Raw genomic sequence first — 23444 nt, forward strand, 5'->3', positions numbered from 1 at the left:
AAGCGCCTTGACTAATAATTTCATTATATCCGCGTTTTCCCTTTACTCTCTCCCGCCCACTGTCTCTGTTCTAGCTCTGGCACCGCCACCCGTAACCGCCAAGGCGCTCCCCTGCGAGCGAGCTCCCAGTACTAGTCCCCCTCCTAGCCCCACACAAAATGGCGCTTCCTTCCTTCCCGCCCGCAGTCCAGAGGCGCGTTTTTATCTCCCCTCCCACAGACACTGCGTAAGTAACTAGCGCACGCAGCTAATTCCTACAGCTACCAGCCCCTGACACTACACCGGCCAATCACGGCCCGTCTTAGTTACCATTGGCCAATAGGCACGGCGATGCCACCATAGGGGCGTTCCCACCTGCAAACCTTCTCATTGGCTCGCGCCCAATCACTGGTTCGTGAGTTGAACCAGTCGCTGAGCTCCTTCCTGGCGCATGCGTATTGTAATTTATCAGTTCTAAACCCGCAGGCGGTGGCTTCGCGCGTTTGCCTTAATCGCTGGCGGGCGATTCGAGCTATAGCGGATGTGACGACATAGGCCCCGGCCCAATGGCCGGAAGAAGCCGTTTGAAACGATGGAGGCTGAAGTTTGCCTAAAACATGCTATGAACGAGACACGTGATAGGGAATGGCGTGTGAGAGCTGGATTGGTAGGCGTGTGGGATAACGTGTGTGCTTCTTGCGCAAAGGCAGTCATCCTATACACAGACCGAAAATGGTTCTACACTGTCACGTGTTTTTTGAAACAGGCATGTGAATGTGTATGAACATTTTTACAAAAATTCAGTGCTGACCTTGATTTAAGTTAGGAGAAAGGAAAGCTGCATACTAAATTGCTGGTTCTAGCTAAAGGGTAAGAGGAGTTCTTGAACAAATGGACTCTCAGATGAACAGGCAGATACACAGGTGCACATTTCTAAAATAAGAGGAGGCAACTAATTGCAAAGGGTAGAGTTACATTTGATATATCCTAGTAACTGGCAACAGCACAAAAAGGATGTGGTGGTATAATGAGCTTTTGCCAAAATATGGTTGATAAATCATGGTGATGTTTCTTTGAAATGTTTGTACACGACTATGAAATTAGTACTTTGAACAATTCTTGCTTCCAATATATGAAGCTAGCAGTCAGAGAATAAATGCAGAGGAATGCTTAACTTTTCAAACTGTTTCATGGAATAGAGGGAGGGAATGCATGGCAAATTTGTTGGTATTTACTGTCTTCCTTCTTCTTTATTTGTATAATGAAGAGTGTAAGGCAGCGTTTCCCAAACTATGGGCCACGGCCCAGTACCGCTCTGCCGGAAAAAATACCGGGCCTTAGTGTGGCTGCCAGGGTGTTCCAGGCTCCCAGAGTGCCCGTGCGGCGCCGGGTCCCCCAAGCCCTGGGCCACGCTGGGCGGAGGATGCAGCCGGCTGTTCCGGGATCCCAGCAGAGGCATAGTGAGGAGAGAGCAGGGGGGGCAGTTGCCCCCGGGCACCACAGTAGGGGGGGCGCCAGGCTGGGCAGCGGCGGTGGGAGGTGCAGGGCGCTGGGCTCACCTGGACTGCGGGAGGAGGGAGGTGCCAGAAACCCAGCACTGGACTGGAGGGAAGGAGGGAGGGGCAGGGAATCAGTGCTGGCCTCAGCATGTCTGTGTGGTTTGGGGGGAGGTGCAGGGAAACAGGGCTCAGCTGTGCTGTGGGGGAGGCATGTAGGGAACCAGTACGGGGCTCAACTGGGCTGAGGTGGATGGAGGAAGGCATAGGGAACAGAAGGGCAGCTCAGCTGAGCTGCAGAGAAGTGGTGCTGCACTCCCTTGGATTGTGGGGATGGTTTTGGGGGATGTGCAGGGAACCAACAGGGGTGGGCAGCTCAGTTAGGTTGCAGGGGAGGGAGGCACAAAGAAGCCTAGTGGAGTAGGGGGGAACCAGGAGCCCTGAGATGACCTGCCCTGGTCACTAAAATCCCTCATCTGGGATGAATCAGGTCCAGAGGGTGCCAGACCAGGGAGGTCCAACTCCTACCCAAGTGCCCTCCTTGCACGCTCCCTCCTAGCCAGATACTCTGCCCCCAATTTGGTCCTGCTCCCGCCTCCCGGAGTGCCCATGCAGCATCAAGTCCTCCAGGCCTGGGCTGGGCGAAAGATGCAGCCAAATATTCCGGGCTCCCAGAGTACCCATGCGGCACCGGGTACCCCAAGCGCTGGCCCAGGCTGGGCGGAGGATGTAGCCGGGTGAAACAGTGAAATTTATTCATTTTTCATTCTTTTTTTTTTTAAATATGCATTTATATTTTTGGGCTGCAAAAACCAGTACTGAAAAAAGGGTTCCAACTAAAGTAAAAAGTTTGGGAAACCCTGGTCTAGCCAGCTTTCTATCCATCTTACAGTCCATTTATCCAATCCATATTCCCTTAACTTGCTGGCAAGAATATTGTGGGTGACCGTATCAAAAGCTTTGCTAAAGCTGGGACTGGGGGCTTTCGGAGGACCAGATATAACTTATTTGCATATTTATCATTTGCTTAATGAATATGCAAATGAATGTTACCAGTCCTCCAAAAGCTCGTGAATGGATTTACTGGTCCCCATGTCAAAAAGTTTGGGAACGCCTGGTATAAGGGGAAATGATTATCCTGAGGATTTTGATTCTTGTAGCATGGAAATTTGTCATTGTGTTTAATGCAGTCATATAAGTTGCTATTTCTCAGCAGCAATACTTGAATTATCATGTTAATAGTATTATAAGTAATTAGAATCTGGGCAAAGTGTTTATTATAACATTCATTACATTTTATTGTAAAGGAACCTGATTTGGTGGCTCTGGCAAAGCAAGCAGAGGAAAGGAAACAAAGAGCAGAGAAGAGACATAAAGAAGCCCTGAAACAACAGAAAACTCAAAAAGAAAAATTGTTGAAAGAGCAAACATGGTATTTAGTTGTAATTTTTCTTAAAAGTGCAGACTATAGTGCATAAAGAGTGAAATGCTGGAACACTGAGACTTCTTGTTTGGATTTGTTTGTAGTTTAGGAATTCCGTGTAGTGCTAGCTGATGTTCTGGAGTTTGGTAAGAATTATAGCTTGAGAAACAGAGGAATAAAATGGTCAAAAGCACTAAATGGCTCAAGAGACTGTTTGTGGGATGAAGGGCCTTGTACCCTTGTCATTGATTTCCACCCACTTGAGTAGCTGACAGCAATTCAGGGACATATATTAAATTAATTGATCTTGGTTCATTTCATGAGGGACACATACCTATTTCATAAAATCCACCACTATGTATGTCACTAGCTGTCATGCTTTGTGTTCTCAAAGGATGAGTTCAAACTTGGCTGGATATGAAAAAATAAATAATATGCTTTAGAACAGATATGGGCAATAATTTTTGGTGGGGGGCCACTCTAAGTTTTTGGAAAGTGGTCAAGGGCTGCACTTTTCTGTGGAGGAGATGTGGGGTCTAGGATGGAGGCTGCGTAAAGAAAGATGCATGGGGTAAGGGACTGGGGTGCAGGAGACAGTGTGAGGTTTGAGAGGGAGTTTGGGTGAAAGAAGGAGAAGAAAAAGGGGCTTTGTGGGGAAGGCACAGCTTTTTTGTTAATTTTATTTAATAAAATGGCTTTTAGTGCCAAGAGCCTGGCTGTTGTGTGCTAAATAATTTTTCTTCCATCTGTGCTAATAATGAAAGATGTAATTCCATTCACTCCTTAATTGTTTGCTCTTTGACAAAAATAGAGCTGCATTAATATTACTTCACTAAAATAGATGCGTGTTCTAAGTACATTTTACCAATCCATTCTTCTGTCTTGGAACAGGGGAGAGAATTTTTGCCTTTAAACCCAGAAGCAGATTACTCGGTTTCCATGCTTTCTGACTGCTCTGCAATAGCTCAGACTCCTAATGAGGATCAGTCTGTTACACCAATCTGCAGGTACTCGTGTGTAACTTCTGTACATTCAATCACACACTATCTAACATCCCTACCTTTCATGTACTAGGATGTCAAGTATCGAGTAAATGAGTAATCGTTTACTTGATATAATTTGTATCCAGCACATGATTAGTCAGTAAGGGGCCACTGCAGCTCTGCAGTTTAAACGTAATAGGAGCTGGGCATGCAGGCAGTCCAGCTCCTACTCATTAAACTGCAGAGCGAGAGTAGGTTTGCACCTGGCGCGAGTTTCAGTCCTGACTCGCACTAGCTCCCATGCTGCAGCTCTGCCTCCCATGCCTCTTCCTTTCCCACACCACGGGGACAATGCTGTGGAGAACCAGCTTTTAAGCTGGCTCCCCCAGCACCAGCTCCTGCTTCCCTGCCCCCCTTGATGCCTCTGATATAGTCAACTCGACTACCCGATAAGCCTGGGCTTTTACTACCCAATAAGAGTATTTGACTACTCTTTTACATCCCTAGTTGTGTAACTGCATCAAATTTTAGCAGTTACAGAACTATTAAATAGTCCCTGGAAGCAGGACTGGCAGTCAGTGCACTCCTTGCTCCGCTTCCAGCTCCACTCCCGGGGAGTCCCCTGCCACCTCGCACTACTGCCTCTCTGTCAGAGGCAGTAGCACAGAGTAGCAGGCGGGAGATGGTCTGCAAGGGGAGCTGGTTTAAAAATCGGCTTCCTGCACAGACTGGCTGCTGCCCCGCACTGCTGCTTCTGATATAGAGGCAGCAGCGCAGGGTGGCAGCAACCTCTGTCTTGAGGGGGAGGTGTCCAAGTGCCCCATGGACAGAAGCTGTTGCACAGCAGCAGCCCCTGTCCATGGGGAGCTCTCTCCATGGGATGCCAGAGCAGCCTCCCCTGCCACCGCCCCGTGACCCTACCCGCATGCTGCTGCCTTTAATAGGCAGCCTCCCCTCCTGCCCCCTTCACCCTCTGTAGGAGGCTGCAAGTGGAAGCAGGTGGGTTCACAGAGCCAGCACATGTGGAGAGCAGCAAAGAGGGGGCACAGAGGCAACAGGGGAGAGAGGGTGGGAATGTGTGTAGTAAGCAGGATTAGCTAATAATCCCAGGTTTATCAGTTAATCGTGTAGTCCTCTAATGAAGGGTGTCTAGTACACTTTGGGTAATTATTAAAATAAGTATCCTCTGACAAGCTGGGTATTAGAACTATAAGCAGTATGAAAGATGGAATTGGACAAACTCTGCCTGGTGCTTTTGAGTGTCTGTAGTTTGGACCCTAGTGTTTATAATAAGATTTAATAACAGATGTAGAAAATATACAATTATATATACGTGATGGTTAGCTTTATTATAAATGTAGGAACTGTACATCTGAATTACTGTTTTAGTAAATTTCTTAATTCTCCAACCTGGTTCAATCCATGAAAATAGTAAAGCTCATTTTTAGGATGGTTATCTATATTAAGATAATCACCTGCAGAAACCTATTATCAGTGATAAAATCAGAAGTGCTGAGACAGACCTTTCCTCCTCCTTCACGGTCACGTTGTTAGAGTTCACATCCACACCATGTACTTTACAAGAATCGTTTTTAAAGAGAAAAAAAAACTTTATCCAGAAGTCCTCTAAAAGAGTGGAAGAAATAAAAAATAAAGAGAGACACTCTGAAAAACCTCAAGATATGTTGTTTCAAAGGGAAAAGGCTAAAAGATTTCATATGCTGAAGGAGCATTCTCCTACTTCTGGTACGTTTCATTTGGAAGTAGAATAAAGCATTATGGATTCTTCCTGTAATTATTCTGTAAAACAGGATGGATTCTGTTGTTCTTGGATCTTTGCTCTTGCAGATTAGGATATTCTGTCACAGGGTTTTCACATTTTTTCCCTGCCTGGATCTCAAAAGAAGAAAGTCTGCCCCATAGAATCCATTCTGCCAGCCTTTTGTTTTTCAGACTTGTTTTCTCCAAAATAGGAAATGTGATTTAATCTCTGTTGTTTTTGTTTCAGATCTTACTACCTTTTGAGATTAGTGTTCATTGGGCCTTTTTTTTTTAAACTGATATCTGTCAATCATGAAAAACAATTTTGTAGAAGGCATAAACTTGTCCTGCTAAAAATTATGTAGTGCATACTTCCACTATTTACTTCATTGTCACTGATCTGTATGATCTGATCTTTGGCCTCCTAGTTTCATTTTTAAAGTTTTAAAGACTATTTTGTTAATACAAAGGTACAGTTGTCAATCAGTTGAAGAAAGTGGGGGAAGTGAAAGTTTGCTCTCCAGAGGAGAAAAGGTCTGATGATGTTGAAATACAGCAGCGCACTTTAAGGTATTGTGTGAATATAGTTAGGATAAATTAGACTAATGTAAACTACTTCTGTTTCTGAAGTAATACTACTTGCAGTAATATAGAGCCTTAATTTTAGCAGTGGTTATCTAGATTAATCTCTTATTTATTTCCCAGACCCGTAGACAAAAATTAAATGAATTCTCATGGAGACTCATGAGAAAAAGGTTTTGTGCTTTTTGTTGTTGGGAGTTGCGTGGTAGGAAACTGGTATAAAGAAGGAATTTGTCTTTGTGTCAGATTGCCAGAGACACTCAGATTTTTTTGCTGCCTTCTGCAATGTGGGACATGGGTCATTTGCTGGTTTGAACTAGAGTAAATGATAGCTTCCCCGTAACTGGAAGTCTTGACATCAGGTTTTGAGGACTTCAGTAACTCAGTCATGGGCCTATTACAGGGGAAAGGAGGCGCAGTTTTGTGGCTTGTGATAGCTCAGTAGTTCTGACTAGAAGATCATGCTGGTCTCTTCTGACCTTAAAATCTGAGTCTGAATCTATCCAATTCAGACTTAATCATTTTCACCTTTATTTATAAAACTTCAGGTATAGATGATGAGTAAGTTAAAATAGAGACCCAAGTTACCAAATTCTGAGCTACCAAGAAGTTCTCCTGTACTTTATGGTGATCATTACTGTTGACTGATCAAAGATTGCTTATGAATTTCCAGTTACCACCTTTAGGGTTGACAGGTCCTTTGTCCCAGGATCAGGCCCGGTATTCAGTTATTTTATGGTTGGGAACCCTGAAGTGTACAAATGGAACACACGCACTATAGCAGTTGTCTCCAGCCTTTTTAAGCATGAGATCACTTTTGAATTTAAGTGCAAGCCAAGATCTACCTCAAACCCAAATACCCCCTTACACTGCCTCCTTCATGCCCCTTCTCCAAGGCCCTGCCCCTGCTCACTCCATCTTCCCTCCCTCCCTTTCACCAGGCTGGGATAGCGGGTTGGGTTGCATTCTCTGGTCTTGGATTAAAGGATTTGGAGTGTGAGAGGGGGCTCTGAGCTGAGCTTGGGGCAGGCAGTTGGGGTGTCGGGGCGTTCTAGGTGCAGGCTCTGGGAGAGTGTTTGGATACTGGGAGCTTAGGGCTAGGGTAGGGGCTGGGGGTGCAGAAGGGGGATCATGACACGGGTAGGGTTTCAGGATGTGGGCTCCAACTGGGCACCTCTTACCTCAGGTGGCTCCTGGATGGTGGTACAGCGGGGGGCTAAGGCCCTGCACCACTCCCAAAAGCAGCCAGCAAACTCCCTCCCAAATCCTATTCCCCCTTGTCCTGCTCTGTAGATATAGGATACAGGATGGAAGAGGGGGCATTTTGACATCAGCACCCCTTTTCTTCCTCCCCTGCCCTGCACAGCAAGCAGGAGGCTGTCGGAGATGGGGGGAGGCAGCTCCAAGGCAAAGGGCAGGAGGTGCACAGAAATAGGCGGGAGAGGCTGTTGAAGTGCCAGCACTTCGATAGCCTCTTGGCCAAACCAGTCAGGATCAGCTGTCAGAGGCTTCAAGATCTACCAGTAGATCCCGATCTGCTGGTTGGTAAACACTGCACTATAGGAACTATTCTATATTTTCAAATATAGTCTCTTCATACATTTAGCACAGTCACAAACCACCCAATTCCCTAAGATAAATAGGGAATGTACATCTATATTTCTATACATATACTCAGATCATTCCTTCTAGAATAACCTGAGGTGTTAGCCATAATCTTCATCATCACCTGCATTCCCACCATCATCACCAGTGGCCATCATTCTGGCACTTCCCTAAGGACTGCATCTCCTACTATAATACCTAGGCTGGGATGCCACTTTTATCATATGTTACTCTGATGCTGTGTTTGACGTATATTCTGTAGGGGGTGTGTTCTTTTTTCTTTATTTGTATTTCCTCCCCTTACTAATAAAGTATCTTTTTCCAATAGGTCTGTATATCATTGATCTCAACTTATTATATATGTCAGTTTGTTACCATGGGCCTTTTGTGGTTGTCTATCACATTTATTGTTTCTGTCCTACTCAGTTATTCAGTCTGGTCTCAACCAGTTATTTTGGGTTTTTCTAAATAACAATGTACCTGCTAAGTTGTTCTTTGTGTAGTGTCCCCGTGGGTGCTCCACACTAGGGGTACGTCTAGACTACATGCCTCTAGCGACAGAGGCATGTAGATTAGACTACCCGGCATAGGAAAATGAAGCGGCGATTTAAACAATCGCCGCTTCATTTAAATTTACATGGCTGCCGCACTGAGCCAATCCGCTGTTTGTCGGCTCAGCTCGGTAGTCTGGACGCTCCGCGGTCAACATAAAAGGCATTTGTCGACCTCCCAGGTATGCCTCATTCCAGGCATACCTCCGCCTGAGGATGATTTTGTTTGAAAAGACTCTACAGCCTACAGAGGAACCCGGGGAAACGCAGCAGGAACACACACACCCTCCCCCCTGCCACCCAAAGCTGTAACAAGGCAGAGAGCCTCACCTTCACTCTCTCTCCCACCTTCCTCCTCCCTGAAAAGCAGGGGAGAGACGCATGGCAGTACGAGGACCCCTGCTAATAAAGCAGTGGGAAGATCCTCGCATTCCGCACCGGGACCAGTGTGCACTGCCTCTGAGCTGTCCCAGGAACACTCTAAACACCTGGCATGGCAAGAAAAGCCGGCACTGCTTCAAACTGTGGCACTATTGAAAGCTCTGGCACCACTTGCTCCCTGCAGACAAGCCACCAAGGCAGGGCCGGGCGGCGGAAGCAGGGTCTTCAAAGGTAGGGTTACCGTATTTCCTGTGCCTGGCTCTGGGGAAGGGGCACTGGGTTAGAGCGGGGGACCTGAGCGTGCCTGGCTCTGGAGGTACTTATAATTTTGTTTTTAAAAGGGGGGTACTTTATTTTAAAAAGTTGAGAAACACTGCTCTATCTTACCGCCATCTATCTAGGTGAAAGACCCCGAATATATGTGAGTTAACTGTACTATCTGGATGAAAGCTCCCAGACAAAAATACTAACTTTGCCTTAACTCAGTTTTTAGGAAGTGGCCTGTAAGTCTCTTGTGTTACAGCCAAGCTGCCAGTATAAACCTACTGTAACTCATTATAATCAGGGCTCGACAATCTATGTAATCTACTCGCCCATGGCGAGTAGATTACAACTCGGAAGAGCCAGGTTCGGACGGTCTACGCATGTGCAGATTGCCGGACAGCGCGGCTGGCAAGCGGGTCTCGCTGCAGTTCAGCAAGCTCTGATTATAATAAACCTATAATCAAAACCATAAGGCAATAATAAATGTATATATCTATAGGCAAGGAAGCAGGTTAGTTCTATAGGTTACATCGCCACCTCCAATCCCTGGTCTGATCTGTCAGGCTGCTTCCTCCCTCCAGTTTCCGCTCAAGTATTTCTCCAGTTTGGTGCTACCTCTATCCCTTCACTTGCACTCTTATACTTGTCTTTGTTACATATATATGAATTTAATTATTCTCCAGTCAGCACTAAGTGTTCTTATGTAACAGGGATATACCCAGGAATGGGTCAGGGCCCACCCACTTAACATACAGGCCCAGCTGCCCCTAGTCCTCTGTCTGCTCCCACTGGCGCGCAGGGGCTTGCCCTTCTCCAGCTGGTGCTCCAGCTGGACCAGGGGAGACGGCTTGGGGGCTTGCCTTGTTCCACTCACCTCATGCTCCTGCTAGGAAGCGGGGTTGTGGGCTTGCAAGCCTCCATGCCCTGACCCCGCTCTCAAGTAGGAGCACCAGGTGCACAGACCAGGGCAAACTCCTGGAACCTAACCTCCCTCCCGCCAGCATGCAGATCAGGGCAAGTCCCAATGTACTGACCCTGCCTGCCAGGCCCTCCTGTCAGGGAGGCGGAGCAAGGAGGGCAAAATGGGTGGGGGATGGGAGGGGCACATTCTTATAGCACCCCAGGGCAGATCATCTATCCCTCCCCCTCTTCCAAGGCCAGCTCGGGGCCGGGGGGGGGGGGGGGGGGTCGGGGTGGCATCACTCTTATTTCCTCCCTCCCTCTCTCCCCCTCCCTCCCCCCGACATCATTGCCCACCTTCCTGTCCCAATCTGGCTATGCCACTGTTCTGTAATGCACACAGTATGCATGTGTAAGCTTCAATTTACACAACTTTTGCTGTTTATACAGTTGTCACGTGGTCCTTAATTTTCCCAGTAAACATTACTTTTAGCATTACAAGGCTGTACGTTTATTACACTAACTTTTCCTTGTACCAAAAATCTAATGCAACATATTCCATGAACAAAACATAACCTTTTATCTAGCTAGCAGTAGCTTTATTTAATCTGATCTATGTAAGAGGAAAAAAAATGGCAAAACTACTCTCGTGCTAGGGAAAGTTAGGCCAAGACCTAACTGTTGCTGCATCTGAGCTCATTCGCTATCCGTAATTATAAATTATTTCTGTTAAAGTTAGTGAAAAGAGTTTTGACATAGTCAGTGTCAAACTCTTTTTCCCTTTCTGTGGTCTGTTTGAGTTGTTACAATTGAAATAAACACATTTTTTATTGTTTGGCAGACTTTATAATCAACTAGCTGAAGTGAAAAGCAGAAAGGAAGAGAAATCAAGACAAGAAACCTATGCTAAAAACAGGGAAAAGGCCAAAGAGTTTCAAAAGGTAACTGCATGTGGTAAAGTATCTTCAACCTCTTGGCCTAGCATTTCCCTATTTTAATGCCTGTTGTTTTGAGCAGTTCTAATTGTACTGAACAATCTAATCTGTGCAGTCCCTTTTTTTGATGAGCCTGCTATCTACATAGTATTGCTAAAAACTGGAGTTCATCTGAAGATTTGGATCCTACGTTTTGAATAACTACTTGTAAGTTATCAAATAGATTACACTAAGAAATAGAACTGCTTGTTTCATTTAAACTTCTAGCAGTTTAGTACACTGTTCCATGCATTGCACCAAATTTAGAGGTAGCCTGAGAAAATCCCTCCAGAAGTATGCATTTAGAACCAAGGATGTTGAAATGAGGTTACTTTCCTAATCAAATTGTTTATTTTTCATCAACTACTTGATTAGTCGATAAGAGTAGGCAGTTAGGGTATGTCTACACTACCCTCCTAGTTTGAACTAGGAGGGTAATGTAGGCATACCGCACTTGCAAATGAAGCCCGGGATTTGAATTTCCCGGGCTTCATTTGCATAAGCCGGGCGCCGCCATTTTTAAATCCCGGCTCGTTCGAACCCCGTGCCGCGCGGCTACACACGGCACGGAGTAGCTAGTTCGGATTAGGCTTCTAATCCGAACTAGCTGTATTCCTCGTGGAATGAGGAATACAGCTAGTTCGGATTAGGAAGCCTAATCCGAACTAGCTACTCCGTGCCGCGTGTAGCCGCGATTTAAAAATGGCGGTGCCCGGCTTATGCAAATGAAGTCCGGGAAATTCAAATCCCGGGCTTCATTTGCAAGTGCAGTATGCCTACATTACCCCGCTAGTTTGAACTAGCAGGGTAGTGTAGACATACCCTTACAGAGCTCATGGCTCATGTTGGGTCCAAGCATAATGCCCCTCTGCATTATAAAGGACACGGAAGCTGGCGAGCAAAGATACTGGGTCAGTTTCTGCTCTCTCACCTGTAGCATCCCAGCCCCTTTTGCAGGATTTCTGTTGTCAGTCAGCCATAGCCTCCTGGCTTGCTCATTGTTCTGGTGCGTGGTGAGACCTGCGGGTTCTGTTACTCTTTGCCATTAATTTCCTTTATTCCTGTCTTCTCATCAGCACTCTTGATGTCGGCTGCTTCCACAAACACTCCATCTCCCTCACACTGAAGTGTCCTCCTGCTGTCTCCTAACACGTCTTTGTTTCACTCTAAGGGTATGACTACACTACAAAGTTAATTCGAATTAACAGATGTTAGTTCGAATTAACTTTGATAGGTGCTACACTAGCGCTCCGCTAGTTCGAACTTAATTCGAACTAGTAGAGTGCTTAGTTCGAACTAGGTAAACCTCATTCTACGAGGACTAAGCCTAGTTCGAACTTACTAGTTCGAATTAAGGGGTGTGTAGCCCCTTAATTCAAACTAGTGGGAGGCTAGCCCTCCCCAGCTTTCCCTGGTGGCCACTCTGGCCAACACCAGGGAAACTCGTCTGCCCCCCTCCCAGCCCCAGACCCCTTAAAGGGGCAAGGGCTGACTACGGAGCCCGTGCCAGGTGCAAGCCTGCCAGCACCCAGCTAGCAGACCCTGCACCTGGCACGGCTCGAGCCAGCCACCTGATGCCCCCCAGCCCTCCGCCTCTTCCCGGGACCAGGCTGGCGGCTCCCGGGAACTTGCCTGGGACCGCAAGAGGCAGGCACCCGCCTGGTCTAGTGCGGACATCGTGGACCTCGTCCACGACCTCCGCACTAGGCACAGGAAAGTGGCCGTCTAGGGCAGAAGAGCTGCCAGCCTGGCCACCCAGGAACAGGTGTGCATGAAAATCAAGGTGGTCCACTGAGACCCCCGACCATGAGCCCTGAGCTTACAATGGCCGTACTGGGTCAGACCAAAGGTCCATCTAGCCCAGTAGCCTGTCTGCCGACAGCGGCCAACTCTAGGGACACTGAAGGGGATGGACCGAAGACAGTGACCAAGCCATTTGTCTAGTGCCATCCATCTCCAGCCTTCCACAAACTTTGGGCAGGGACACCACTCCTACCCCCTGGCTAATACCACTCCATGGACCCAACCTCCATCACTTTCTCACTTCTCTTTAAACTCTGTTCTAGTTGTAGCCTTCACAGCCTCCTGCAGCAAGGAGTTCCACAGGTTGACTCTTTGCTTTGTAAAGAACAACTTTCTGTTATTAGTTTGAAGCCTGCTACCCATTCCTTTCCTTTGGTGTCCTCTAGTCCTTCTTTATGGGAACTCATGAAGAACTTTTCTTGCTGCACCCTCTCCACCCCACTTCTGCTTTTATAGACCTCTGTCCTATCCCCCCTCAGTCTCCTCTTTTCTAAACTGAAAAGTCCCAGTCTCTTTAGCCTCTCTTCATATGGGACCTGTTTCAAACCTCTGATCATTTGAGTTGCCCTCCCCTCTCCCAGTCTCTCTCTTCCCCTCTCCCATCTCCTTTTCCCAGTCTCCCTGAGTTTTGTTCAATAAAGAGAGATTCTATTTTTGACCACACGTTTTCTTTATTTTGTACATCAGGAAGGGGGGCTAGGGAAGGGTAAGTGGAAGGAGGTGAGGAAGGAATGGGGTATGAGCCCCCGATGGGGAGGACTGGTCTGGCTCTGCGGGCTTCTGGGGGTGGAAGCTCTCCTTCAGCCCCCCAGATGGCAGCCTGCGGCAAGTGCAGCCAGTCTGATGGCCAAGTGCTGTGATGTGCCCAGTGTGGGCACTCAGGGCACTCCAAGCCAGGACTGCTTTGCAAGCGGGGCACCCCTGAGAACTGTCTGTCTGGGGTGGGGGTCGGGACCCTTTAAGCACAGCCCTTGGCTAGCCTGAGGCAGCAGCTCCATGCTCTAAGTCCTCATCTGATGCCCTGCCGGCACTGCTTCCGGCCATCCTTATCCCCGGTTCAGGGTCCACTTAATGTGGACATGCTAGTTCGAATTAGCAAAACGCTAATTCGAACTAGTTTTTTAGTCTGGATCCGGTAATTTGAATTAGCTTAGTTCGAATTAACTAATTCGAACTAAGTTAGTTCGAATTAGCGCTGTAGTGTAGACATACGCTAAGTAATCCTTCCTCCTTTACATTTTGCTGGTGTCCTTTCAGTTCCCTCCTACTGTGTCTTTGTTTCCATCCTTCACCTTCACATTTTGGTAGCCATCTTCAAGCAGCTACCACCTGTCCTTGTTTCCCTGGGCAAAATACAGCACAAATGTGTTTGGGGTCTCACCTGTTTGTAACACCTTGCCAGCTTCATAGTTCAAACAGCAATTGTCGTTTTTGTTTTATTTTACTGTTGGTGACCGCTACTGGATTGTTAAGAAGGAGCTATCAAAAAGGAGTGCTGGCTGGAATTATTTCACACAACCAAGTGCAGACACTTAAATGTAAACTACGTTCTGCAGAGCTAACATATGCAAGGAGTACTGAAGTCATGCGCAACCATTTGAGGCTGAAGCGCCCACGTGTTTCATGTGAGCCAGAAAGCACACAGCAAGCAACGTTGACAGTATTTGTTCTGGGAGATCTTTGAGGAGATGCAGCGTACAATGTGAGGAACAACTGATGGAATTGTTGTGCACTGTAATCACTGCAGATATGCTTCCCATAAGTTTCATTGAGGGTGCCAGTTTTCGTGCGCTGATGAGTTTTGTGGAACCTGAATACCGTGTGCCTATGAGACAGACGATGACCTTGCGAGTAGAACATTGCTATGAAGCCTGTGTGAAGATTCTCCCGGAAAAATTGGACAAAGCTGAGACCGTAGCTTTAACCACGGGCTGCTGGACTGCATTAAAATACTAAAAGCTACAATACTGTCACTTGCCATTACATCAATAATTGGAAGCTGCAATCCATAGTTCTACAAATTGACAATCAAACATAGCAGAAAACATTGCCATAAATTGCATGCTGTAGTTGAAAGATGGGTGTTGAAAGTGTCCTGGTGTGTGTGCGTGACAATGCAAGCAATACTGTGTGCGCTAACTCACCAAGATTTGTTACATGGGAATCCATCAGTTGCTTTGCCCATGCCTTGCAGCTAGCCATAAATGATGACTTCTGGGAAACAAATTCCCAGAAAACAATTGCCACAGCAAGTCAACTAGTTGGGCACTTCCACCGCTGTACCATGGCTACTAAAGCACTAGAAAGAAAACAAACTCAGCTTCAAGTTCAGAAACATCATCTGATCCGATCATGTAAAACTCACTGGAATTCAGTCTGACGTTTTCAAAAGACTCACTGAACAAAGGTGGGCAATAGCAGCTGTGCTTTCTGATAGCACTGTAACAAGACAAACTGATGCCTGCATCCTTCAGCTGCGTGATGAGCAACGGAAATTAATAGAGGATTTCTTACCAGTGCTTTCCACTTCAAAGTGCATTACAACTTGCAATTAGTCAGGAGGGGTCAGGATTTACTGCTGAGGTGTTCTCACAGGTCTCTGGCTCCATTGATGAAAACCAGAAGTCTGCTTGCATATGTACTCAATGATGTGTGCCGTATCGACTTGTGAACTCAGTCTCCACAGCAGACCCCAAGAGAGCCCCCAAAGACCACAAATCAGATAAGGATTGAAGGTTTATTGTCAAGCAAAGTATAGTAATAGTTTCAGTAGACTCTACTGAACCACTACGCATATGCAATTCAACAATGGAATGACTCAATCAGTGGAAAAGTTCCATTTCCTCCAAAGACTGCCTCCCCCAAGACACACTGCTTTATATACAGGTGCTAACAACTTACACATCACTGCTGACGTGTCAGGCTGCCACTCTGACGCTTCTTAGATACTACGCATTACCCTGTACCTCATGGTTTATTTAGATCATCTCTATCCATCGTATTGTCACTTTAGATCCTTTCCTGAACCTATATCGGTAATCTGTGGGGAGTGTTTACCAAGGTCTTTTTTAATGAGCTGGTGGTACCAAGTCATACTTTCAAGTTATGACCAGTACCAATTCCTGTTCTATACCTGGACCAATTGGTGTTTTGCTCTCAGCCCTGTTCATGCTAAGTTCTATAAGCAGGGGCCAGCCTGCTTTGTTTTAGGCCTTCATCTTACTACATGACTGTCATGTCTGGGGAACAGAGTCAATTTCAAATATTTACCCAATTTGCAACAGTCTTCTCCACACTCACCTGAAAAGTGAAGCTGTTTCTGAGAATAAAATTGTCAATACCTTCAGAAATGATGTTGGTCCCTCTCTGTAGCATTGCATGACACCCAGTGACCCTAACATAACTGCCTAACTGGCACTTATTGCCTCCTTGTTAGGACCATGCCATAAGTACATGCGGTTTCTTTCATCTGCTGTCGAGGATGCTACCAAGGCAAAGTTTGAACTTGCATTAGGACTGGAAACAGAGGAACTTCTAAGTGTTGGGGCTGAATTGAGAGGTGCTGAGCCAGATCAGCCAACAAAGCCAGCGCTGAAGAAAAAGACAAGTGGCATGCTGATGCTTCTAAGTCATGGGTTCCCAAACTGGGAGGCGTGCCCCCCTGGGGGGAGGGGCGATGCAACCCAGCCCACCCTCCCCCATCAAGTTTTGCTGCCCCAGTCAGTTCCTTTTTTTTCCCCCTTCCCTCCCCCCCCCCAGCAATTTTGCTGTGCTTGGGGGGGGGGGGTTCCTGAGGGTTTTTCAAAAAGGGGGCGTGATGCTGAAAAGTTTGGGAACCACTGTTCTAGGTGAAGGTTACACTGAAAAGGATACTGATGAGGACAATACTGTGGAAAATGAACTAGATAATTACTTCAGGGAGCCTTGCCCTTCATTGGAATGCAGTCCACTGAAATGGTGGAAGATCAATGCCCCACATTTTCCAAGGCTTGGAAAACTAGCAAAGAGTTACCTGTGCATTCCAGGAACCTCTGTGCCTTCAGAACATGTTTTTTGGCACTGGCCTTACTATTAATTGACCAGACCATGTAATCATGTTATTTTTTCTTAACAAAAGTAAAAAATAGAATTGCAAGTGTAAAGTGATGTGTTGTGGTTTTTGATTTGGACAGCTCAGGGATACTATGCACAACAGACCAGCTGACCCCTGGCTCCAGGTGGCGCTGCCTCTTCAAAATGCAAAAAGGGGCAGCACCTCACAGCTGAACCAGGGGGCAGTGCCGCAGCTGTGTGGCGCTGCCCTTTGAAGTGCCCACTCTTCCCCCCCCTCCTTTGCTGCTGGGGGGTTAATTAGTTGACTGACTATCCGATAAGCATTTGCTTATCGGATAGTCGACTAGTCTTTAACATCTTTAATCATAACTCCCTCTCCTACACCCCATCCACCATCCCTGACCCCCACGTCCTCCATAGAACTGCAGCCCTTGATCACTTATCAAAATCTTAGAGTGGCCCCCAATGAAAATTATTGCCCATTAGAGCATCTACTTCCTGACTTTCTGGAATGGGGAATAATAATAATATTTACTGTGCTTGTTCCATTATTTACATAATATTGCCTGGTGCCAATATACACTGATGTATTTGAGCATTCTGAATACCATTTTTTAAATATCTCATTGTCTGCCTAATCCAATCTGCTGTAGTGGCATGTATTCAATACTGCATTGAATCTTAATGCCTTCCCTATTAAGCATTTAACTTATTCATACAACTGTTATTTAGGAACTTCAAATCTAAATCAATTTGCTAGATACTTAAGCATCTGTTTTTGCTTACAGAAAACATTGGAAAAACTACGAGCCAAAAAGACTCCTTGAACACCAGATCCTTTAAGAGACTTCTGGGAATAAAAGAAGTGCTTGACTCCTTTCTCAGGTCAATCCAAGAAACATATCAGAAGGCCAGAGTCACATTAAGCAATACCATTATGTAACTAATGTACTGAGTTTTTATATAGATGAAAAATTGATAATTTAAATAATGTAGCAACCTAGAGTATATTCCCAAATTTTGAGTGATAACCACTACCCAAGCTTCGCTAATTGCAGATTTAGTCTGCCAGTTTAAACTCCATTTCTACTTGTATTATGACTCAGATTAACCAGCTCTAGATTATTGTACAAAAGCTTTTTTAATTGAGGAAGGTCTGCACTTAAAAGTGAAGAGTAAGGTGAATCTTTTTAATAAAGTTTTGTAATGAAACCTGGGATTTATGTGCAAGTGTCTATTTTATTGGAAAATCAAAGGATGCAATTTTCACATTTGCTTAGTCCCTATTGATTTAAAATGATGGATGCAAACACCCTTTCAATGACACTTCAGGGGAGAATATTTCAAAAATGGAAATGGTGATTAGGCCTATTACTGTTAATTTCAATGGGAATTAAGCTGCCATTTTTATCTTTGAAATTTTCAACTTAGACTCTTTAATGCCTCTTGGTTTTGAAAATCTTACCGACTGTGTTTTACTGAAACTTGAGTCCTGTGATACAGAATGGCAAACAGTATACTCTGGAAAGGCTGTAGGGGAGCTATGCTTAACCACCCTTCCCTGAAAAGAAAACAAGTACTATTGGACTGTCTTGATGAAGCCAGACATTCAAAGTTAACTTAGATTTTTAGATGACTAACTACAGGAACAAACTTTCTAAGAAAACTGCCAGGTTTCTCTTGGCGTCTTGTGATTTAGTGAAAGTCATGGAGAGGTCATGGCAATAAAAAAGTAGCAGCCTGTGTTCTGTCCATGACTCACTAAAAATACCCCTAAAATATAGGTGCCAAGGAAGGGGTATTCCTGCAGATGCTCCTGCTGCTCCGGGCTAGTGCCTGGGACCAGCTTCCTGGGGCTGTCCAAGCAGTGTCCAATATGGGAGCAGCTCAGACATCCAAAGGGGCTGGCCCAAGAGCAGGACATTAAGCCTTGCAAGAGAGGAGTGGATGTGACAGTGACATCACAAAGGCCTTTTGCAGCACCTCAACTTATTGGTCAAAGGAAGTTGAGAGACAGTGACTTGAGTCAATGACAGCAGGTGCAAGTAAGACAGTCTGCTCATGAAGACATCAAAAGCTGCTCAATGTGCCACACTCAGTTTTATGTAGATGTATAGACTTAATGCCAGAAGAGACCATTTGATCATCTAATCTGATGCCACTGCACATCACAGGCTTCCTGTCTGGTGCAGTAGTGAGGTTTGGATCAAAGTATATTCCAGAACAGTTTTCTGTCTTTAGTGGAAGACATCAAGAGGCGGAGAAACCACCCCTTCCCTTGATAGTATCTTCATAAAAGTACCTTACACTGATGTAGCTTATTCCCCTTACTAAACTGCTACCAAACACATTTGACTAAGACTGAGCCCATAGTAAGGGGATTGTATCTACTCTACTAGTACTAGAACTCTACTAGTACTAGAGGAAACTACCCCCTGCTTGCCAACATTCATGCTGCCTTAGATTGAATTAAAACAAAAAAGTCAAGCTTTTGTTAAGAAGGGAGATTGTCTTCACACTAGGGATGTAAATGAATAGTTGAGTATACGATTAACCAATAAGCCTAGGCTTATCGGTTAATCTTGACTACTCGCATTTCCCTCCCTTGCTGCCTCTGTATTAGAGGGAGCAAGGTGGGGAGAGCTGGGGAGGGGGGCTGGTTTAAAAGCTAGTTCCCCCAGTACTGGCTCCGCAGTGCCACCTGCTCATCCCTCTGCGGAGGTGGGGGGCAGGAGCAGCTGCTGCAACATAGCAGCCTCTGTCCATGGAGGGTCCAGGCTTTGTTACCCTGACCTAAGATATAAAATGGAGGTTATGTTGGGTTCCGTTTTTTTTTTTCCTTGACAGTTAGGTTTTCCCGCCAAAACAGCCTGAGGAGAACCTTTGCACTCCTCCCTAAACTTGTGCACTCCACCTTTTCAGATGCGCACGCAGTCAACAGGTGCACTCAGCACGCTGAATTTTGCATGTCCCCTATATTTGCACTCAGCATGCTATCCAAGTTTTCCTGCCTTAAACCCTTTATAACCCTATCTTGAGGAGAACTTTAGTGGTTCTCACTTCCTCTGTTCGTCTGTGAAGTTCTGTTCCTCCTCCCTGAGAAGATTCACCATTTTGTTCGGCGTACTGTGGCTTGGAGATACCAAGGCCTAGTTTAGATATCATCTCCACTGCTGTGTGTGTGTGTATATGGGAGAAGTGTCTATGCTAAGGCTGGTGTTGCGTATCCTTGGAACTGGACTTCACTCTCCACTGTACTTCGGATTTCCCACAGAGTCGACAGACTGGTGCGGTTTCATTCGAGAGTCCCATCCACGACAGAGGTGAGGATCCCTTCCTTTCTCAGCATCCATTCCAGACGGAAGGATTTTGCTCCGAGAGATCTCCCTGTTAGTCCTCCCTCAAGGCTTTCAAATACCTAAGAGGTTGTAGGTCACAGGCCTGAATCGCCACCTCATTTCTAAGGTCTATTCTATTGTATGGGAATCTGTCAGTCGTTCTTTTCTTCAGGGATAGGGTGGGATTTGTTAATTGATGTTGTTATGCTCAACTGATTTCTAAAATACATGGTTTAGCCCTAAACACACCTGTCTGTTTTATTCTGGAATTAGTTGAACCTAGTGGTGATAGATACATTATACCAGGCCGAATCTGGCTTCTGACAGAGACATTCCCTTTACCCTTATTAATCCACCAAATTGGCCATAATCTCTAGTTTACTTGAAGTCTCCAAGGTAACCGCTCCCTGCAGACAGAGGCTGCTCTGCATCCCATGGACAGCCTCCCCCCTGCCCTGCAGCAGCCTCAGTCTGTGGGGAGCTCAGATCCCCTGCACACAGGAGCTGCTGCCACCCCATGCTGCTTCCTCTGTATTAGGTGCAGCAGCATGGGGCAGCAGGTAGTAAATCTGCATGGGAATCTGGTTTTTAAATTCGCTCCTTTCATGGACCAGTTGCTGCCTGGCATCCCCCCCCCCACTGATATTTTATGTAGTTACTCAACTATTCTATTACTTGATACCTAAAATCTCTACTTCCCATGTGGTAAATGACACTCAGACACTTTGCCCTCAGATTCAGTGGTGATGGGCACCAAGTGAAAACCTTAGCTAAACAGCTCCTGTTGTCCACATGGACAACTGAAGGTCAATGGAGGGATGTCATGGGGTTGCTTGGCCAGGCAAGGTATGGAATCTAATTTGAAGGGAAAGAAACCATCAGCTGCCTTATCTAGGCTGTCAAAGACCTAGGCCATGTGGACTCAGTGACAAAGAGAGGCTCTTGGGGGCAGGAGCAGACCCACATCCTGCTGAAGTCTCTAGATCCGTGGTCACCAATCTGTCAATTGTGATTTACTGGTCGATTGGGAGGGCTCGACCAGTTGATCACGAGGCGTTCGGGGCCCCCCAATTCCCTCCACTCCCAAGAAGCCCTACTACCTACCTCTGAAAATCGAGGTAGTCCGGCAGCTGCGTGCCACTTCTGGGGTTTCCAGAAGTGCGCTGCCTGCTCCTCTCCTCCAGGTCTGTGGCGCGCCGGGAGGAGGTAGGAGTCCCGGAGAAAGACGCATACTGAGGTGGAGGGGAGGAGAGGCGCACACCAGGACTCCCCTGCTCTGTGGGGGAGGAGGTAGGAGTCCTGAGGGCAAGCTTGCACCGGGGAAGTGGGGGGAGCAGTCCTGGGGGGAAGCGTGCACTGGGAGGAGGTAGGAGTCCTAGGGTGGGGAGGCGTACACCAGGGCTCCCCTCCTCTACAGGGGAGGAGGTAGGAGTCTGGAGGGGAAGGGTGCGCTGCGGAGGAGGAAGGAGTCCCTGTAGAAGCGTGCACTGGGAGGAGGGTAGGAGTCCTGGGGGGAAGCGCACGCCGGGGTTCCCCTCCTTTGCGGGGGAAAGGGGAGTTGTCCTGGGGGAAGCGTGCACTAGGGCTTCCCTCCGGGGGGGGGGGGGAGAGGAAAGGAGGTGCGCATGGGGGCTTCCCCCCCCTCAGTGGGGGAGGAGATAGGAGTCCTGTGTGGAAGCGTGTGCCGGGGAGGAGTCCCTGAGGGGAAATGTGCACTGTGGCTTTCCTCCTTTGCGGGGGAGAAGGGAGAAGTCTTGGAAGGAGGCTCTTGCCAGAGCTTCCCTCCTCTGGGTAGGGGGGGAAGGCACATGCTGAGGATTCCCTGCTCAAGCCAACACCCTGCTCCCTGCCCCCGCTGACACCCTGCCCAGCCCAGCACCCATTGGCACTCTGCCCCAGCACCTACAAGCACCCTGTCCCCTGCCCCAGCACCCATTGGCACCCTACCCAGCACCCTGTCCCGGTACCCCCTGGCACCCTTCCCCAATACCATGTCCCTTGGGGCCACATTAGTGAGGCTTGTGGGTGTTTTGGAGTTTTTATTTTGCATCTCACTTGTGTGGCCCCAACTGACTTTTTCTGTGGGTTAGCGATCCCTGACTCAAAACAGATTCCCTGCCCTTCTCATAAATAAAGACAATGCAGAAACTTTTTGGCTACAGCTACATTGGCAAGATTTTGCACAAATACTTTTAGCGCAAGAGTTTTTGCGTTAAAGTATTTGCGCAAGAGCGCGTCTACACTGGCATGTGCTTTTGTGCAAGAGATGTGCTTTTGCGCAAAAGCATCCGTGCCAGTGTAGACGCTCTCTCAATAAATTCATGTTTCCTGTCTACACTGGCCTCCTGCGCAAGAACAGTTGTGCAAGAGGGCTTTTTCCTGAGCGGTAGCATCAGAGTTCTTGCACAAGAAGCACTGATTTCACACATTAGAACGTCAGTGTTCTTGCGCAAGAACTCCCCTCCAGTATAGACAGGCAGCATGTTCTTCTGCTTTTTTTTAGTGGAAGAGCAAACATGATCTTTTGGTCACCCCTGTATTCCTCTTTCCACGAGGAATAAGGGGGCTTCCAAAAGAAGAATTTTTTTCTGATACTTGGTCCAGTCTAAACAGGTCAAATGTTGGAAAAACCTCTTCCTACAGAAGAACTGGGGGGGAAAAGCAGCAGTATAAGGGTAGGGGAGAGCAAGTGATGGAGGAGGAGGAGAATAGAGAGGAACGGGGGGGGCAGGTAGATCTTGGTTTGTTCTGTCATTTACAAAGTGATCTTGGGTGTAAAAAGGTTGGAGACCACTGCCCTAGATGGTAAGATGAAACTGATGGAAGTAGAAAGAGGAGAGCTTAAGCCTCAAGCTCAGCCAATCAGCATTAAGACTCAGAGGGCTGGGAAGCTTAAGAGTTCCTCCCCAGATAGCCCAAAGGATGGCTTCCAGTCACCAGTGGGAATCATGGTCAAAGCACTTCCCCTGCCCTAACTTTTTTTTATGGTTTCCATAAACAAAGGCTAAACTGCAGTCCCCCGGGGGCCACTAATAAGGGGGAAGCAGGGAAAAGGGAAACCGAACCATAGAAACCCAATGTTCCCAGTGATTGTAAGGGAAAAAATTCTCTCCTAAAACTAGTGTTTTCTATACTGTCAATGTGTCCAGCACCACGTGGATCAGGCTGCAGAGATACCAAACCTCTCAGGCTCTTACCTTCTCTACATGGGCTCAGTCTTCTAGCAAAATGGGTAGGGGTATAACAAGGGACTTGGAGGGAGATTGAGGGTCAGTTCACAGTGAGCTGCTTAGAAAGCGAGTGGCTCAGGTTCCTCTACTATAAGGCACACCAACCCATTCACAGAACTCT

At 46.8% G+C, this 23444-nt stretch overlaps 1 protein-coding gene across 7 annotated transcripts; it reads left to right on the plus strand.

Moving 5' to 3' along the window:
* Positions 1-451: 451 nt before the first annotated feature.
* LOC142825086 (centrosomal protein of 295 kDa-like) lies at positions 452-20422 on the plus strand. Of its 7 annotated transcripts, none has more exons than XM_075916766.1 (6): positions 468-646; positions 2783-2907; positions 3790-3905; positions 6113-6212; positions 10767-10866; positions 17544-17972. In XM_075916766.1, exons 3-6 carry the CDS (start codon positions 3875-3877, stop codon positions 17580-17582), a joined length of 270 nt encoding a protein of 89 aa, XP_075772881.1. In that variant the 5' UTR covers positions 468-646; positions 2783-2907; positions 3790-3874; the 3' UTR covers positions 17583-17972. The 7 variants fall into 7 exon arrangements, 6 of the variants coding, with proteins under 6 accessions (XP_075772883.1, XP_075772881.1, XP_075772880.1 ...); XM_075916765.1 differs by lacking the exon at positions 468-646 and adding an exon at positions 657-849; XM_075916768.1 differs by lacking the exon at positions 6113-6212 and having other exon boundaries at positions 452-646.
* Positions 20423-23444: the final 3022 nt, after the last annotated feature.

This window comes from Pelodiscus sinensis, unplaced genomic scaffold, assembly GCF_049634645.1.
Source record: "Pelodiscus sinensis isolate JC-2024 unplaced genomic scaffold, ASM4963464v1 ctg133, whole genome shotgun sequence".
NCBI classification, from domain to species: Eukaryota; Metazoa; Chordata; order Testudines; family Trionychidae; genus Pelodiscus; species Pelodiscus sinensis.

Excerpts from the sequence above, each read along its gene's own strand:
- LOC142825086 (XM_075916764.1), top strand. The coding sequence starts at position 5,564 with ATGTTGTTTCAAAGGGAAAAGGCTAAAAGATTTCATATGCTGAAGGAG. Across the intron at positions 6,213-10,766 it reads ATACAGCAGCGCACTTTAAG|ACTTTATAATCAACTAGCTG; the intron begins GTATTGTGTGAA and ends ATTGTTTGGCAG. Across the intron at positions 10,867-17,543 it reads AGGCCAAAGAGTTTCAAAAG|AAAACATTGGAAAAACTACG; the intron begins GTAACTGCATGT and ends TTTTGCTTACAG.